The 16294-nt window shown below is 44.1% G+C and overlaps 1 protein-coding gene across 4 annotated transcripts in view; it reads left to right on the top strand.

Annotated features, from left to right (window-relative positions):
- The window catches only part of Rad54l2 (RAD54 like 2), a 103313-nt gene that overhangs the window by 66176 nt on the left and 20843 nt on the right, over positions 1-16294 (top strand). For all 4 annotated transcript variants that reach the window (XM_087562894.1, XM_087562893.1, NM_001134520.2 and 1 more), the window contains 9 exon segments: positions 5109-5307; positions 7665-7804; positions 8435-8551; positions 8983-9209; positions 10165-10347; positions 10728-10861; positions 11843-12039; positions 14261-14603; positions 15379-15556. In XM_087562894.1, the coding sequence (XP_087419020.1) occupies positions 5109-5307; positions 7665-7804; positions 8435-8551; positions 8983-9209; positions 10165-10347; positions 10728-10861; positions 11843-12039; positions 14261-14603; positions 15379-15556 (1718 nt within the window).

The raw sequence follows: 16294 nt of genomic DNA, 5'->3' as shown, positions 1-16294 counted from the left end.
GTAGAATGTAAAATCTTTATTATCTGATTCACTATTGAAGATATTTGCAGATACCTGAACATTAAAGCACCATTTATTACTCCAGTGGTAATAGATTAGAATAAAAATAAAAGGAAGGGGAAATATGCAAAGACACGTAGACCACTGTAGGTGTAAGTGAAGGAAGAAGGAGCCCAGCATCGGGAAGAATGGCACTCTGTGCTTTTGCTTACAGTGTGCCATGCAAGTGGCAATTGTGCGCTCTATTAAGAAGCACTCAGCTACAGGGTCCGTGACAAGGCTCAGTGGTTAAGTGTGCTTACTGTTACACTTGGCAATCAAGTCTGATCCCCAGAAACCATGTGTTGGAAGAAGAGAACCAACTCCCACAAGTTGTTTTTTTACCTCCACACATACATGCATGTTTGCATATGAACACACACATTCACATGCACACAAAATAAAAATTCAAAAAGAAGTATTTACATATATGAAGCAGCTAACAACACAAGAAGGTATATACTCATCACTATATGAAATATATAAATACGTATTAACAAATGTGGAGAAATTAGCATATAGATAGTTTAGAGTTTAATGTTCATTTATTTTCTTTTCTTTTAAAACTTAAGAAGCTGCACCTGCATATAGCTTAGCAGCAGAGCACTTTCCTAGCACGCTGAGTATTGTATCCTTAACTCCTTGCACTGCAAGAATTAAATAAATAGATAAATAAAATTTAGAAACAAGTTACTATTTAAATTATGGAATTCTGAAAGATGATAAACACAGTGACAAGATGAACTTGCAGTGGTTATTATTCTGGGGTTGTTACACCCACCCCCCCTTGTTGCCTTTAAATATCTATTTGGGATTCTACTCTACTTCAGATTATTCAGTTCCCAAATAAAAGACACAGAGACCTTTCAATTTATAATAAGCCTTAAACCACTAGAGCTGGGTAGATACCAATCCTCTGTGCTATTTTGCCTACTTGCTTGTGATCTTCCAGATATCACTTGCCATGTTCTGCCCGAGCCTCTCCTCCTCCATCAGGCCAGCCCTCATGGCTGTGCGCTCAAGATCAATGGCCCCATGGCCATATTCTCCTCCTTCCTCGGTCTCTTGGTCCTTGCCTGAGACTCCAAAACCGGAAACCTTCACCTTGCCTCCCATTCTTCTGCTCAGCCTAAGCTGTAGGCATCTTTATTAACTAATCAGGGATAACTTGTGGGGCAAGGTTTATATCTGGACAGGATCAACTAGATCTTGGAGGCCAATATTTAGCATTTGAATACATAGCAGCATCAGACCAACCCCCTACACGAACTCTGTCTGCTTCCAGCTCTCCAGTCTGGCATTTGTTCTCAGATCTTCTTTCTTAACATTATAAACTGTTTTTCCCCTTGATATATACACCTCTGGCTGGCTTGGAATTTGCCAGATGGACCAGACCGCCTCACACTTAGCCCAATGCAAACCTCCTGCTTCTGCCTCACTGCTGGGGTCTCAGGCAGGAGCCACTGTGCCTAGCATTCAAATTGCAAAAGGAGCTCCTGGGTCGAGGAAGATGCCTCAGTAGTTGTGAATTTCTCTTGAAAAGGACCTGGGTTTTGTTCCCAGCACCCAGAGCAGGAGGCTCACAGCTGCCTGCTACTCCTGCTGTAGGAGAATTGACACTTTCCCTCTGCAGGCACCCACAGGCTTGTAACATATCCTTCATACAGATGTACACAGAGTTAAAATGTTTTAAATGTCGTTGCTTATATTATGAAATACTGAGATGATCCTCAATTATCTTTAAAATTATTTTTATTGTTTATTTGCATTTTCACAAGGACCACATATGGTTGGTGTCCTTTTACATCACTTTAAATTATTGATTTTTACCTCCCTTATATATTTTTCCTTGAAATTTATTTCTAGAGGAAAAGGATTTACTGGCTCTATAGTTTTATATATTCTGGATTTCACTAATTATACCCATTTGGTCTTTTTTAACATAGTTCTTTGTCCTTTTCAGTTTTGTAAACTTCAAATGTGTTGAGATTAGGGTATAAAATTTTTGGTGCACAATAGCTCATAAATTATAGTGTATGCATAATTTTTATTTATTTGTTTCTTGAGGAAGTGTCTGTGTCTGGGATGTTTTCATTGTCTCTGTCATTTTGCCTCAGTCTTACAAGTCCTGGGATTGCGGGTACGTGCTTCCACTCCTGGCCCTGCATTTATTATTATATAATGCATTCATCATCATGCATTTTATCACAGGACGTTAGTAGAAAATTCTGAGTCTTAGAGGCCACTGGTCTCTCCAGAGCAGAGGGAAAAGGGATGGAGGAGCTCAAGGGTGGGCTTGGGAAGTGGATGTATTTGTGCACTCTTCTCCCCATCCTCCAGGCAAGGTTTATTAGTTGAATTTTTGGTGGTGATGGTGGTGGTGGTGGTATTTCTAACTCATTTCCAAGAAGCTGATGCAAGTGGTCTTTGTTTATATAACTTGTGATTGCTACTCATGGCTTGCTTGAGTGAAAGAGAAAGTTCCAGGCATTCAGGTCAAAGAGAGAGTTCAGAGGTATTTTGTGCCCAGGTCTGAACCTCTGATCTTAGCCAGGGTAGTTATAGCCATTGACTTTTAAGCTGTGCAAATACTAATTACATTTGTTATATGAAAGAATGTGGGACTTTTTACCTTTTTGTTTGATCATAGGCCTACCACAACTGACCAGTGTCTAAGCATTTAACATTTTTTATTGCTACATTGAGCTCCCTGCTAGATCCTAGATAAAATAGGCCTCATAGCTTGGAATGGATATTAAATAGTAAATCTGTCTATAACTCTGAAAGACTAGCAGTGCTATTTTCTCCTCCCAAGAACAGCCCATTCTATGAGGAAGCATGACAGCCAGAACAAGGAAACAACAGTTGGCAACAAGTTCTCACTGTCCAGCAGATTGATTTCAGCTTGCAGAGCTGCCCCCTGTTCTGACTGTCCTGTCTGCCTACTCTTTAACCTTGTCTCCAACTGTTTCTCCAAGTAGTTACTCAATAAATTTGCTTGTGAAATAGAAACAAAACATAGAAAGATTTGGAGAGCATCAAAGGTCACCATCCCTGCATGGGGTATAGCTCAGCGAGAAAACAACAAGGCCATTGTACAACCATGCCAGAGAACCAGCAAACAACACCAAGTTGCCCAGTCCCAGCTCAGCTCAAGTCGTAGGCTGTTCTGCAGTTTTCATCTGCTCTACCCCAATAAACCACCTCTGTAGGTGCTCACTTAGCAGTAGATCCCCTCCTCCGGGATCTGCTATCTAAGCAGCTGTTTATTTGGGGTAGGGTGGGATCAGGATGATGTGTAAAAGTTCAGGGCTTTTAATGCTTGCCCTTGCTCTAAAATAATCATATGGAGACCTGGTAGATTTATTAATAGTTTGCACTATAGCTGGGCAGGGTTCTTTCTCATCTATTGTAACCTGACTATGCTAGTCTGACCTACTTCCCAGCCATGTGGTGTTACCTGCCATCTTGGTCTCACCCTGCTGATTCTGCTCCATCTGTGTCCTCCTCGACTAACCCTCTCGTGGTCACTTGCTCATAGCAAATTCCTCTCTCGTTGCTCTCTACCAGAGACTCTCTCCCTGGGATCAGAGGTCTCTCCTTATTCTCTTCTTGCCCAGATACTGGCTGATCAGCCCTTTATTAAGCAATCAGAGGTGATGGGAAACAATTTTTACACAACATCAAGGTAGGAGATACTTGACAATGCCAACATGTAGAATACAGACAGATTTCTGGACTCATCTGAATACAGAGTGCACAGAAACCCCCCCCCCCCAAGATTGATGGCTCTCTCTCTCTTTTAGGAGATAAGAGTTTAGGGCAGAGTGTTGGACAGTTGTGAAAATGCCACGCATCTATGTTTGAGAGGAAGGGATGCTAAAGGAAAAGGGTTATTGTTGTTTTATTGTTTTTCTTTTTTCAAGGTGCTGTCTAACTATGTAGCTCTAGCCGTCCTGGAACTCAATGTGTAGACCAGGTCAGTCTTGAACTCACAGAGGCCTGCCTGCCTCTCCCTCCTGAGCGCTGGGATTAAAGGTGTGCACCACTATGCCTTGCTGAAGGACAGTTCTTTTAATGACAGACTGCTGCCTGGCTTTTCTTCAGAGATATTTGCAAAAGAAACTAGAGAGGAAAGACTTGGTGTTCTGCTTGGACTCCACTTATTGTCTTAGATTTAAGACAGTGAACTGGTACGAGCTTTGCTTCAATGCAGTGTCATGGTCCAAGGACATATTTCCAAGCATGAAGGAACGCAGGTGATCCTGTTTGATGAGTGCAGCCTCCTGAACTGTTCTGCCTAGAATGACAAGGCAGACTGACACAGCTCTCCTGTGTACACACTTCCCATTCTGTTTCACTGCTTTCAGTAGGGGTCAAAAATCAGTCTGAAAAACCCCCTACATAAGAGCCTTCTGAAGAAAATACTTTATTTTGGGGCTGGAAAGAACATTTGCTGTTCTTACAGAGAACCTTGATTCAGTTCTTAGCACCCACATGACTTGCCCCTTCTTTAATATTTGGTACATATTGCTGTGTTGTATCTCATTATATACATGAGCCATCTCTTATAGAACACAATATTTTTTGATGGGAGAGTCTTAAAACTATCCCTTGATACATCTGGGGCAGAGCTTTCCATTTGTAAATTCGCACTAAATGGCTGGCAAATTGAACTACTCCAAGCACTGAAAGGAGCAGTGTGAGTTGTCTCAGACTCCCAAATGCTGGGACTGCAGGCATGTACCAGCACAGCTAGCACTCTGAGCATTCTGAGGCCAGAGGTCTCCTAGCTCCTATCATATCACTAAATGAATGTTGTCATTTGTTACATGCCGTGCTCTTCTCTGGTCAGGAGCAGGCCTGGGTGTACATACTATCTAGTCCTCATATAGCTCTGAAGTATGGTATCTTCATTTTAGGTACATGTACTGACATTCAGAGAGATATCGCCTTGGGTTGTTGCCTGATAAGGTGCTGAGTTGTAATTTGAACTTTGGGATGTCTGGCATCAAAATCTACTTCCTCCCCCATCAGTAAGCCACTTTTTTCTCCCCCCTTTTTTCTAGACCCATCCCTGGAAGGCATGTGTGGCACTGAGCATGCCCAGCTGGGGGAAGATGGGCAGCGGCCGCCGCGGTGCACTTCAACTACCTCATCTCAGTCTGAGCCTTCAGAGCAGCTTAGGCACCAAGGCAAGATCTTAGCATCTGAGGACCCCAAAAAGAAGCGAGCTCAGAAGCCCTCTCACATGAGAAGAAACATACGGTGAGCTGTGTTCTGGGTAAGGAGAAGTGGAGAGAGTATTACTAGTAGTTATAACAGAAAAATTAATCTGGGCAACAATGCCCTTTCCAATGGTGTCCAACTCTGAACCATCATTAATAGTGCAGATGGCACATATGGTGACACATGCCTGAGATACAGGCACTCAAGAGGCTGAAGCAACAGAGTCATGAGTTCCAGACCAGCTAGATTACATAAGAAGACCCCGTTGCAAAACAGCAACACCACTACAACCCAACCCAACCCAACCCAAACCAACCCAACCCAAACCAAACCAAACCAACCCAACTCAAACCAAACCAAACCAACCCAACTCAAACCAACCCAACCCAAACCAAACCAAACCAAAAACCCAGTAGTAAAGGGGCAGTTCAGACTGCTGAGCTGCCCAGAATGTAGGGAAGATGGGGGTGGGGATGGGGGTGGGAGCAGCAGTGCTTGATCATTGGGAGGCCATAGGTGGCAACTCAGTGACGATAGGGTCCTCTGACTTAGACTCTTCCTTATGTCTCAAACATGAAGTTTAAAGCCAGTCAATGAACATCAACAACAGCAGAAACTCCCCATAAAACTGTTATTGTCACCTCAGAATTCAATTTCAGATGGTAGGAGACTGACCCAAGAATGGGGCGGCTTCCTGACCTAAGAGATAACCAAATATAACTCTTAACTTTCTAAATCCTCAACAACCCTTCCTTCTGCCAGATAACAACTTGATCTATAAGAGGAGATAAATAACATGTTTTCCCGTTTGTTAGACTTTGTTGTTCTTCCTTTGTTTGTTTGAGACAGGGTCGAACCCAGTAGCTCAGGCTGCCCTGGAACTCACTAGGTAGCCCTGGCATTGAACACGTGGTAATCTTCATATTGCCTGTCAAGTGCTGGAATTACAAGTGTGGGCCACTGTGCTTGACATTGCCCCACAGCTTTCAAAACATGTATGGACACTTGAAAGTATTACTCTAAGCTCAGAAAATAATGATACAGAATCCCTATTGCCCTATTTGCCTGCCTGACAACTTTAACTGTGTTTGTGTGTGTGTACCCATGTATTGTGTATTTATAGCATAGTGCATGCACTAGAATGTGTGGAGACTGCAGTAAGACATCAAAATGTTTTCCTCTATTGCTTTCCCCCTTATTGCTGTGTGGTGGGATTTTCTACTGAACTGGACACTCATTTTGGCCAGAAGCTCTTAGGATCAGCCTGTCATTGCACCTGATAGTAGAGTTATAAACATGTTCAGTCATTCCTGACATTTTACATGGGTGCTGAGAATTTGACTTAAGGCCTTATGCATGCAGAGCAAGCTCTCCTAACTACTGAGCCGTCTCTTCCTCCATCTCATAGCAACACACACACTATATCTAGTGTAAACCACACAGTTTTATTTAACTTTTGGTCTTTTAGTTTTTATTTGTGTGTATTTGCAAGGGTGTGGGGGGGGGCGTGAGGTGAGAGGAGGATGTTCATTCAGTGTCTTCCTCTCTTGCTCTCTACATTATGCCCTTGAGACAGAGTCTCTCCCTGAACCTGGAGCTCAGTGTTTTTCAAAAAGCACAGGAGAAAAGCCAGGCATTTGCTGACTAGCAAGCCAAGCACCCTGTCTTTGTCCTGTCCTGTCCCACATCTTGTGTCCATATCACATGGCCAAGCCCAGCTTTGTAGGTGGATGCTGGGAGCTCTCATTCGGGTCCTCATGTTTGCACAGCAGCTGCTCTCACATCTCCAAGTCCCTTGCTCTCTGTCTTTGATATGCAGAGTCAGGTTGCTGGGGCTGTCTGTGAGAAGAACCAGTAATGAGGGAAGGAGGGTAGTGTAGAACCATTTGGGCTTTAGTCTGCTGGCCCCCATCCTGTGATCCCTGGCCTTTGAACAAGGCCCTACTCATTACAGAAGTTGACAGGTGAAGCTTCTCTTCCCTTCTACTCAGCTCTCTGGATGGATGCACATCAGCAATGGTCAGTTCTCTCTTTAGTTACCCAAGACATACCCAAGTCTTTTTTGTTTTTTGTTGGTTTTTTTTTTTTTTTTTTTGGAGCAGGGTGGGGAGTGTTTTAGGGGTTTTGTTTTTTGTTTTGTTTGTTTGTTTTGTTTTGTTGTTTTTGTTTTTGTTTGTTTGGATTGGTTTGGTTTTGAGGCAGGGTCTCACGATGTAGCTTTGGCTGTCCTGGACCTCACTTTGTAGAGTCACTGTGTAGTTCCATGATGTGGAACTCAGAGAGATCTGGCTGTTTCTGCCTCCTGAGTGCTGGGATTAAAGGCTTGCACAACTACACCCAGCTACCTTGCACAAATCCTAAGTTAACTTGAAGGGGTGTCTCTGGTTGACATTTAGAAAGCTACTTCGGGAGGATCAGTTGGAGCCCGTTACCAAAGCAGCACAGCAGGAAGAATTGGAAAGAAGAAAGCGCCTGGAGCAGCAGAGGAAAGAATATGCAGCCCCTATTCCTACTGTCCCTTTGGAGTTCCTACCTGGTAAGCAACCTTCTGCCAGAAATGACCAAGAGTCCAGGAGGAAAGGCCCTTAGCTTGCAGAGTGGTCAGACAGATCTGGATTGTGGTCTAGCAGGAATCCTGAAGCACCTTTGCATGTTGGCAGCCCTCCACTGTCAGAACCGCTGCCACTTAGAAAGTGGAAATAGATGAAAACATTAATTTTATTGAGACTTGTTATTTTCCCTATAGCTTTAGATCTTAGCATGCCAGAAGAACTTGGAAGGGAGACTGGGAGGTTTTTTTTTTTTTTTTAGCTTTCCTCTGTTTCTGGTCTCAATGATCATTCCCCATTAGAGCAGCAAAGGAGAAAGGTGGTAAGCACTTGGGGAAATATGTTTCAGCTAAGTGGGGAGTTTTATTTTTAATTAAACTGTAGTGTGTGTGTGTGTGTGTGTGTGTGTGTGTGTGTGTGTGTGTGTGTGTGTGTAGAGGCACATTTGTGAATTGTGTGTAGAGGCCAGAGGATAACTTGGAAATATTGGCTCTCTTTCTCTATGATGTGGGTCCTAGTGAGTACGTTCAGGTCTCCAGGCTTGGCGCCAAGAACTTTTATCTTTTGAATGAACTCACTGGCCTTAAATGTATTCACTTTCCTCTTTCTTTTTCCAGAGGAAATTGTCTTACGAGCTAGTGATGGTCCCCAGCTCCCTCCTCGGGTCTTGGCCCAGGAAGTCATTTGTTTGGACAGTAGCAGTGGCAGTGAGGATGAAAAAAGCAGTCGAGACGGTAAGAGGGCCAAGGAGCCTCTGTTCACATCCTGATGGTCAGTGTTCATCTGTACTGCAGTCTCTTGTTCGATCTCTCGCTCCCTCGCTCCCTCCCTTTCTTTCTAGTTGTTAGTGGTGGAGGTGTTAAGGTCTTAAACTATAGTCTAGGCTGGAACTCATAGTAATGCCCCTGTCTCTCGGCCGTCTGAGTGATTGTACCATCACACCTGACTTGGCAGTGCTTTTGAAAACCCAGTCCTAGTTCATTTGGTTCGTGGTCTACCTCTAGCGCACATACCTGTGTTAGCCTAGCCTACCTCGTCTCTGAAAGAAAGAAACTTTAAAAACATTTCTTTTGTAAGCGGTGACAAGTTTTAGCTCACTACCTGTCCCTTTCGCTCTGACAAACCGCAGTACTCTGCTCCTTTGGTATTTTTTTCCCTAACTCAGAGGTCATTGAACTGAGTTCTGGAGAGGAGGACACTCTGCACATTGTGGACAGCAGTGAGTCTGTCAGTGAGGAGGACGAGGAAGAGGAGAAGGGTGGCACCCATGTGAATGACGCCTTAAACCAGCATGACGCTCTTGGGCGGGTACTTGTCAACCTGAATCACCCTCCAGAGGAGGAGAATGTCTTCCTGGCCCCACAGTTGGCACGGGCTGTGAAACCTCATCAGGTACAGCCAATCTCCGTCCTAGTCTCCTTTCCTTTTTCCTTGCTGCAGCATTGCATGCTGCTGGTTATCAGTATTATAGCCTGTGAGGTACTTGTTGGCTCCCAAGAGCAGCTGCTGGAAAACCCTGATCCAGGTGATGTTTAAAAAGTCCTTTGGATATGAACAGAGTGGGGAGAGAAAAGAGAGAAGCCTCGGGCTAGCCCTCTCAAGTAGAAGTCACTGCAGGGACTGGAGGAGGCCCAGCCATTCAGAGCACACACTGCTCCTGTAGAGCACTCAGGTTTGGTGCCCAGCTCTGGTGTAGTAGCTCCAAGGGATCTGATGCATCTTGACATCCAAGGGGTGCTGTATGTACATGGTGCACATACATACATGTACTCAGGCATACACACACATACAATGAAATAAATACTGAAAGTGTCACCACATCTTGGTTCTGATAGAGCAACAAGGAACAGCTTGAGAGATATAAATTCAAAAGACATATGAAAGTCAGACATTAGGGAGTTTCTGAAAATTGAGAACCTTATAGTTTGTATTGATCCAGTGCTTGGAACTAGGACAAGTGAATGAACACCTACACAGTCAGAGATCCACTCAGTTTCAGAACTTCTCACAGCAAGACCTATTGGGTTGCCTAGAGGAGACATCCCCTCAAGCACAGAGTAGCCAGGCTGATTAAAAGACCTTATCAGGAGTTTGATGTTGAAGACTCTTTAACTCCTATGGGACCTTATACAACATCAGTGCTATTTTGTGTATTGCCAAGATGACTGTCACCACCCAGAGTGACAGAGAAACTTCTGTAGACAGTCAGGGTACTGGGAAACCTCCATCTCCATACAATATCTGACATAATATATGCTTACTTACTGACCATTTCCAAGTGAGTACAACTGTGTAGCTCCAATCTCTGGTAGTGTTTCTAACATTTATGTGGTTTGTTTCTTGTCAGATTGGTGGGATCCGGTTCCTATATGATAACCTAGTGGAGTCCTTAGAAAGGTTTAAGACCAGTAGTGGCTTTGGCTGTATCCTGGCCCATAGCATGGGTCTGGGGAAAACTCTGCAAGTGATCTCCTTCATTGATGTCCTTTTCCGCCACACGCCAGCCAAAACAGTCCTTGCGATTGTACCGGTAAGAGTTCGTAACTTGCCCCTCTGAACATCTCTGGGTACCTAAAGGCTTGTTGAGTTCAACTTTGAGCTCTTTTGTGTGTGTGTGTGTGTGTGTGTGTGTGTGTGTGTGTGTGTGTGTGTGTGTGTGTGTGTGTGTGTTTGCGTGTGTTTGCGCACGTGTGTGTGTGTATTGGGGCTAGGGGCAGTTTTGTTTAATGGTAAAAGTGATGATGACCTGAATTCAGTCTGGGAACCTGCACGGTGACAGGAGAGTAGAGGACTGGTTCCCACAGGTTGTCCTCTGACCTCCACATGTACATACACAAAATAATTACAAATATTTTTAAAAAAAGAGAGAGAGAAAGAAGGAAAAAGCCAACTCTTTTGGGCTTGTCATAGGTGAACACTCTTCAGAATTGGTTGGCAGAGTTCAACATGTGGCTCCCGGCTCCTGAAGCCCTCCCAGCCGACAGCAAGCCTGAAGAAATCCAGCCTCGGTTCTTTAAAGTTCATATCTTGAATGATGAACACAAGTAGGTGGCCTACCTGTCCTCTCTGTCCTACTCATTTTAGACTTCTCAGGGACTATTGAAGTATGTCTTTCCATCTTTCCAGATTTGATTTCTTGATGTTTCTTTCTCTGTCCTTGCTCACCCCTCAGCCCCAGCACACAGTTGTTCAGTGCATTCAGATGGCTACCGCATAGGAAGAGTGAAGTGTTTTATTTCTGCTCTAGGATGCTTTTCTGTCATAAAATATCTGCAGCCTATACACACTTTCTGGTGCATATGGCTTTTAATAGTGTCTAATCTGGCCTACATCTGTATCACTGGGTATGGCAAAAGCCCACCCATCATAACATGGCACAGTGAGCCAGGAGATTCTGAGTGACCCAGCAGGTGGCTGGTCCCTGCTCTGCTTTGTCAGAGTGTAGGGCCATTAGTTGAAAAGTCCATATGCTGTTATGTGTTAGTGCAGCACGGAGAGGGCTTGGGTGTGAGTAGAGGTTCTGCCAAGGGGCTTTGGTTCTCCACTGTCTTTGCCCTTGTACTTTTTTGTTTTCTTTTCTTTTGTTTTATCACTGGATTCTGGTCAGACAAAAGGTGGAGTGTTGCCTTTCTTGCCATGACTTGTGTTTACCATGGGAATTACCTGAAATGCTTTCTGGAATGTTGTTTTGTAGATATCTGTGCAAGGCATTAGCATTTTCTTTTGCCCTCTTCCATGCAATTACAGATTCTCGCTGTTTAGCCTGCATCAATGGTCCAGTCCAGTATAAAGTAGTATTTCTGAGAGACTAGGAAAGTCCTTGGTTAGCTAATCTACCTTGTGTTTGCTGCCAAATAAAATCTGCCAATAAAGCATTCCAGATATAAATCAATGCAGCTTTGATGAAAAAAATTGTTACTGATTAGCCGCTGAAACAACAATATTTTCTTTCTGTTTTACTTTTTAAAGATGAAAAACCAGCTTTATAGAACAGCTTATATCTCACACAGTTCTTTCTTCTGCAGGACAGTGGCATCCCGTGCTAAAGTGACGACTGATTGGGTTTCAGAGGGTGGAGTGCTGCTGATGGGGTATGAGATGTACAGACTGCTCACCCTGAAGAAGTCCTTAGCCACAGGCAGACCCAAGAAAACCAAGAAACGGTCTCACCCGGTCATCATTGATCTGGATGAAGAAGATCGGCAGCAGGAGTTCCGGAGAGGTGGGTGGCTTATCCTGGAGATGTCAGGGCTGAAAGAGGCCAAAAGCACCAGTTAGGTTTGCAGTGCATTGTTATCATAAACCAGCCAGCTGGGTGGGACAACCTTCAGTCTTCAGAAAGGTACATTTTCTAGAAGCCACACCTGAACTCAAAGGACACTCCCTGCTTTTGTGTCCCTGGAAAGTAACCACTGCCGTTACCAGTTCACAGAGATGAACATGGCTGGGCATGATGGTGTACATACTTAAATCACCTGGGAGGCAGAGGCAGGCAGGTCTCTGAATTTGAGTCCATCGCTTTTTACATAGTAAGTTCCAAGGCCTTCCAGGGCTACATAGTGAGACCCTGTCTCAAACAAAACAAAACAAAACAAAACATCCTCTAAAGCTAATACAGAGACAGAAGAGTAGTGACATTTGTACATTTATAAAAAGGAATAATCTCAGTTGGCTGTTCACAGTTTTATTCTATCTTTAAAAGAACAATATTTAGGGCTCTAGAGATGGCTCAGCAGTGAAGAGCACTTATTACTCTCCTAGAGGACCCAGTTTTTCCCAGCACCTACATGATGGTTCATGACTGTAACTCCAGTGTCAGGGGATTCAGTGCCTTCTTCTGACCTACAGGCATCAAGTATGCACATGGTGTACAAACATACATGCATGCATACATACATACATACATATATACAAACACTCACACATAAATAAAATGCATAATTTAATAAAATTAAAACTTTAATATATGATATATATTTTGGTAATCCTTTGAGAATTTTATATAATGTGTTTTAATCACCCTCCTCCAACTCCCCCCCCCCCCCCACCCCCAGACCTGCCCTCTCCACCCTTACCTCCCTACTCCTATTCCTGCAACTCAAATTCAGTTTAAGTTGCTCTTGGCGGTGTGTGTGTTGGACCCTCTGGGGGTGATATCATTGAAGAAAGTGGACTGCCCCCCTCCACTCCCTGTGAAGCCCCCAAATACTAGTAGTACCTCAGCTAATGTTGAGAATCCCGCCCACCTTCCCTCCTCTATGCTGAGGCTTCACCTGGCTTGAATGTGCCTGGGTTTTTTGCATGCTGTCTTGATAACTGTGAGTCCCTGTGCTTAGCTGCTCTGTTGTGTCCAGAAAACAGATTTCTTGAAATTATTTACCATCTCTTCCACAAAGATCAGAGACAGAGACAGAGACAGAGAGACAGAGACACTTTTTTTTTTTGTTTTTTTGTTTTTTTTTTTTTTTTTTTGGTTCTCTTTTTCGGAGCTGGGGACCGAACCCAGGGCCTTGCGCTTCCTAGGTAAGCGCTCTACCACTGAGCTAAATCCGCAACCCCCAGAGACACGTTTTATTCATGGCTGAGCACATGCATGTTGCTCATTGTGTGTCTCTGTGTTAATTGCCCTCTGTAAGGAGAAGATTCTCTGACGAGGAATTAAGAAATGTACTGACCTATGGGTATCCATTCTATTTTTTTTTTTTTTTAGCTCTCTTTTTTTTCTTTTTCCGGAGCTGGGGACCGAACCCAGGGCCTTGCGCTCGCTAGGCAAGCGCTCTACCACTGAGCTAAATCCCCAACCCCTCCATTCTATTTTTTAAAGAACCTTTGTTTAAAGAAGGTTTTTAAGGATGTTGAAACCATTCATTTTATAAGTCTTCATTCTGTGGTATGTTTGTCCTGGGTTTGCTTCTGTGCAGGGTGAACGTGCCATTTACAAGGACCAGTGAGTGACTGTGAGACCTTGCCCTTAACCAGCCCCTATCAGCCAGCCTTTAGAAGGACCCAAAATGCTGACTGACAAGAGCCCACTGTGGTGTCTAAGTTTTTCATATGGATTTTACCTAGAGCTATTTTTAACCCTAAACTCACAATTTGTACAGGACTCCCACCCCCAATCCCTGTCCCCCAATTTTTTAAATCCCAGAATTGCAAGTAATTTTTACTTTTAGCTTAAAAATGAAAATGCAAAGTGAATAAGTAAAATAAGGAAAGGAATGGGGATGAGGAGACATTAATGCAGGAGTCAGTGGCGAGGGTCGCCTCACGCAGAACGTGTAGGAGCTTATCTGGCTGCTTCCCTTTGGTCAATGGGGGCTGACTCTTGCTTCCCTGCTTCCTTCATTTCTTCTGTCTTTTCCAGGGCTCTCCCCTACTTCTCATATTATTGACTAAGAGCAGGCCCTCTCACCCTCTGACTCCGGATCCTCTTCCCTCCTTAGAGTTTGAGAAGGCCTTATGTCGCCCTGGTCCTGATGTGGTAATCTGTGACGAGGGACACCGCATCAAAAATTGCCAAGCCAGCACCTCACAGGCTCTGAAGAACATACGTTCTCGTCGGCGGGTAGTGCTGACCGGCTACCCTCTACAGAACAACCTCATCGAGTACTGGTGCATGGTGGACTTTGTGCGCCCAGATTTCCTTGGTACTCGTCAGGAGTTCAGCAATATGTTTGAACGCCCTATCCTAAACGGACAGTGTATTGACAGCACACCTCAGGATGTCCGCCTCATGCGCTACCGGAGCCATGTTTTGCACAGCCTCCTAGAGGGCTTTGTGCAGAGGTGAGGCCCAGTTTTCTGACTTCTTCAATGGGAACTATGAAGGGGAAATGTTACCACTAGAGAACTCTTCCTATGAGGCAGCAATAAAATTGAACGAGTACCGATGTATTGTTTGTAGTCCCTGGAAGTGTAGCCTATAAGCTCTTCACTCAGAAGTTGTCTTTGTTGAATGTGATGACACATGTCTCCTAACACTCAAGAGACTGAGTCTGAGGCCAGGAACCTCAAGCTGGTGTCATCTAAAGTTACTGAAGTTGGGGATTTAGCTCAGTGGTAGAGCGCTTGCTTGCAAGGCCCTGGGTTCGGTCCTCAGCTCCAAAAAAAAAAAAAAAAAAAGTTTAAAGTTACTGAAAATACCTGTTTTAACTTGTTTTTTTAAAAGTAAGAATGAGCCAGCATTCTGCTGAATCTTATAAAAGAATATATATTCTAGAATGTTGCTCTACCAGTTGTAGCATTCCCAGTTGATATGGTGTAGGCTGGCTTAAAGCAGCTCTTGATTTCCTCCTGGTAGGATGACAACTGTAGGAAAAGCTCAGAGGGGCATCCCTGAATTGGGGCAAGAACCAGAGTTCCTTTGCCCTAATTACCCAGTTAGTTGTGACTCGGGATGGGATCATTTTGTCAGTATCATCTTGCTCCAACATCAGGAAGCATTGCATGTCAAGAGATTTTCAGAAGAGGTGTGACCAGAGTATAAGGCCATGTTTTTATCCTCAACACAGTTCCAGGGTGTGCTTCCAATAGGCCACCTCTGATCTCTTTGCCTCTGTAGGAGAGGCCACACTGTGTTGAAGATTCACCTCCCTGCCAAAGAAGAGAATGTAATCCTGGTGCGGCTTTCTCAGATCCAGCGGGATTTGTACACACAATTCATGGACCGTTTCCGGGATTGTGGTAGCAGTGGCTGGTTGGGGCTGAATCCTCTGAAGGCTTTCTGTGTATGCTGCAAGGTAAGTGGGGCCCTCAGGGAAATGGATGGAAACTAAGAGTGCACATAAGTCCTAGGACTGGGTCCTCATGGGAATTCTTGGGGAAGGAAGACTAAAGTGGAAAGGGCTGCCCTCATTCACAACATTGGAGTATTCTCTCCAGTTTGGGGGTTCCAAACAAGACATGCTGATTGTATGCCACAAAACTTCTTGGTGCTGCTCATATAATATTCTCAGTGCTTCCTTTTTGTCCTGAACCCCAGAAACCATCCTTTCTTACTGACTTGGAAAAAAAGGGAGCTAGAGGACCATTGTGGGATAGATGTGTTTTTACTACTTTGTGACTGAGGCTGGACCTATTGGTATATGCCTATAATGCTAGCATTCAGGAGGCTGAGTAGAGCATAGTGATTTGGAACAGCTTGAGCTCCATAGGGAGACACTGCCTCCAAAAAGTAGAAAACAAAGAAGTTATACAAAGTACCTTTTTCTTGGTCTGTACTTGATATGTTAAGATCTTTCTCATTCCTGCTGTTGATCATATTTCTTTGACTTAGTGTCTCTGCTTATATTCTTGGAAGACCTGTTAGGTATTGTTCCTGATTCACCACTTAACTGGAGATATATCTCTGGGATCAGGTGGAATTTCTTCACTCACTCGCTTGCCCATCCATCCATCCACCCACCCACCCATCCATCCATCCATCCATCCATCCATCCATCCATTCAATTAGAATCTCATTGTATAGTCCCAACTGT

Source organism: Rattus norvegicus, chromosome 8, assembly GCF_021556685.1.
Source record: "Rattus norvegicus strain SHRSP/BbbUtx chromosome 8, alternate assembly SHRSP_T2T, whole genome shotgun sequence".
Classification (NCBI taxonomy): domain Eukaryota; kingdom Metazoa; phylum Chordata; class Mammalia; order Rodentia; family Muridae; genus Rattus; species Rattus norvegicus.
This window is presented reverse-complemented; position numbering and strand designations above follow the sequence as displayed.